We start from the raw sequence: 902 nt of genomic DNA on the forward strand, positions 1-902 counted from the left end.
AGCAGTGTGGCGCTGGGCCCGGCCCGCCGCTGCACCCAGAGCGCCATGCCCTCGGCGTCCATGCGGCCTGAGCACGAAGCGGGGCTGCCACCGGCCATCACAGCCACCGTGGCCACCACCCCACCGTCACCACGGAGCCGCTGTCGGGACGCCGTCACCCCTTCACTATCACTCCCCCACCCCTCGCCCCACGCCCTCACAGTGCCCCCGCACAGCCCTACCGCTGTATGCCACGGGGTGGGTGCGATTGCCATCACGGAAGAGTTTGAGTGTGGGGAAGGCCTCGATGTGGAACTCGGTACTCAGGGCTGTCTGTGCCACGGCATCCACCTTGCCCAGCCGCGCCGCCTCTGATCCGTTCCTCAGCAATGCGGCCGCACGGGCGAACTCAGGGGCCAAACGGCGGCAGTGCCCGCACCACGGAGCGTCTGTGCAGGGCCCGGTGTCACCGCAGCACGGCCCCCAGGGGGTGTCCCCAACCCAGGGGTGTCCCCAGCCCAGAGGTGAGGCTGAGGGCACCTAATGGCACATGTGAGCCGCCATGGCCCTGTCTCATATTCCCACCTCGTGTCTTCTGCCACAAGGTCCATGCCCCCTGCTGTGCCCCCCACCCCATGACCCTGCCCTCTGTCCCCGCTCCACCTCTCATGCCCAGTGCCCCTCTGCCAAGCCCTGTCCTTCAGGCCCTCACATCTCACACCCCGCAGCCCTGCCTCCCTCCCCCCACCCCACGGGCACTCACAGAACTCCACCAGCAGCAGCCGGTGCTCACGCAGGGCGCGAGCGAAGTTGTGCTCATGGAGCACCAGGACGCCGTCCTCCTCCTCCAGCTCATCCGAGAGCACCTCATCCTCTTCATCCTCCTCCTCCTCCTCCGCCACCACCACCTCCCCATCCTCCTC

General features: G+C 68.2%; 1 protein-coding gene across 1 annotated transcript in view; it reads right to left on the reverse strand.

The window, feature by feature from the left end:
* The window catches only part of LOC104913478 (protein disulfide-isomerase A2-like), a 1755-nt gene that overhangs the window by 237 nt on the left and 616 nt on the right, over positions 1–902 (reverse strand). The window contains exons 3-5 of the mRNA XM_010719758.1: positions 743–899; positions 222–428; positions 4–67 (exon numbers count right to left, since the gene is read on the reverse strand). Of these exons, the coding sequence (XP_010718060.1) occupies positions 4–67; positions 222–428; positions 743–899 (428 nt within the window). The remainder of the gene's footprint in view (positions 1–3; positions 68–221; positions 429–742; positions 900–902) is intronic.

Source organism: Meleagris gallopavo, chromosome 16, assembly GCF_000146605.3.
Source record: "Meleagris gallopavo isolate NT-WF06-2002-E0010 breed Aviagen turkey brand Nicholas breeding stock chromosome 16, Turkey_5.1, whole genome shotgun sequence".
Lineage (NCBI taxonomy): Eukaryota > Metazoa > Chordata > Aves > Galliformes > Phasianidae > Meleagris > Meleagris gallopavo.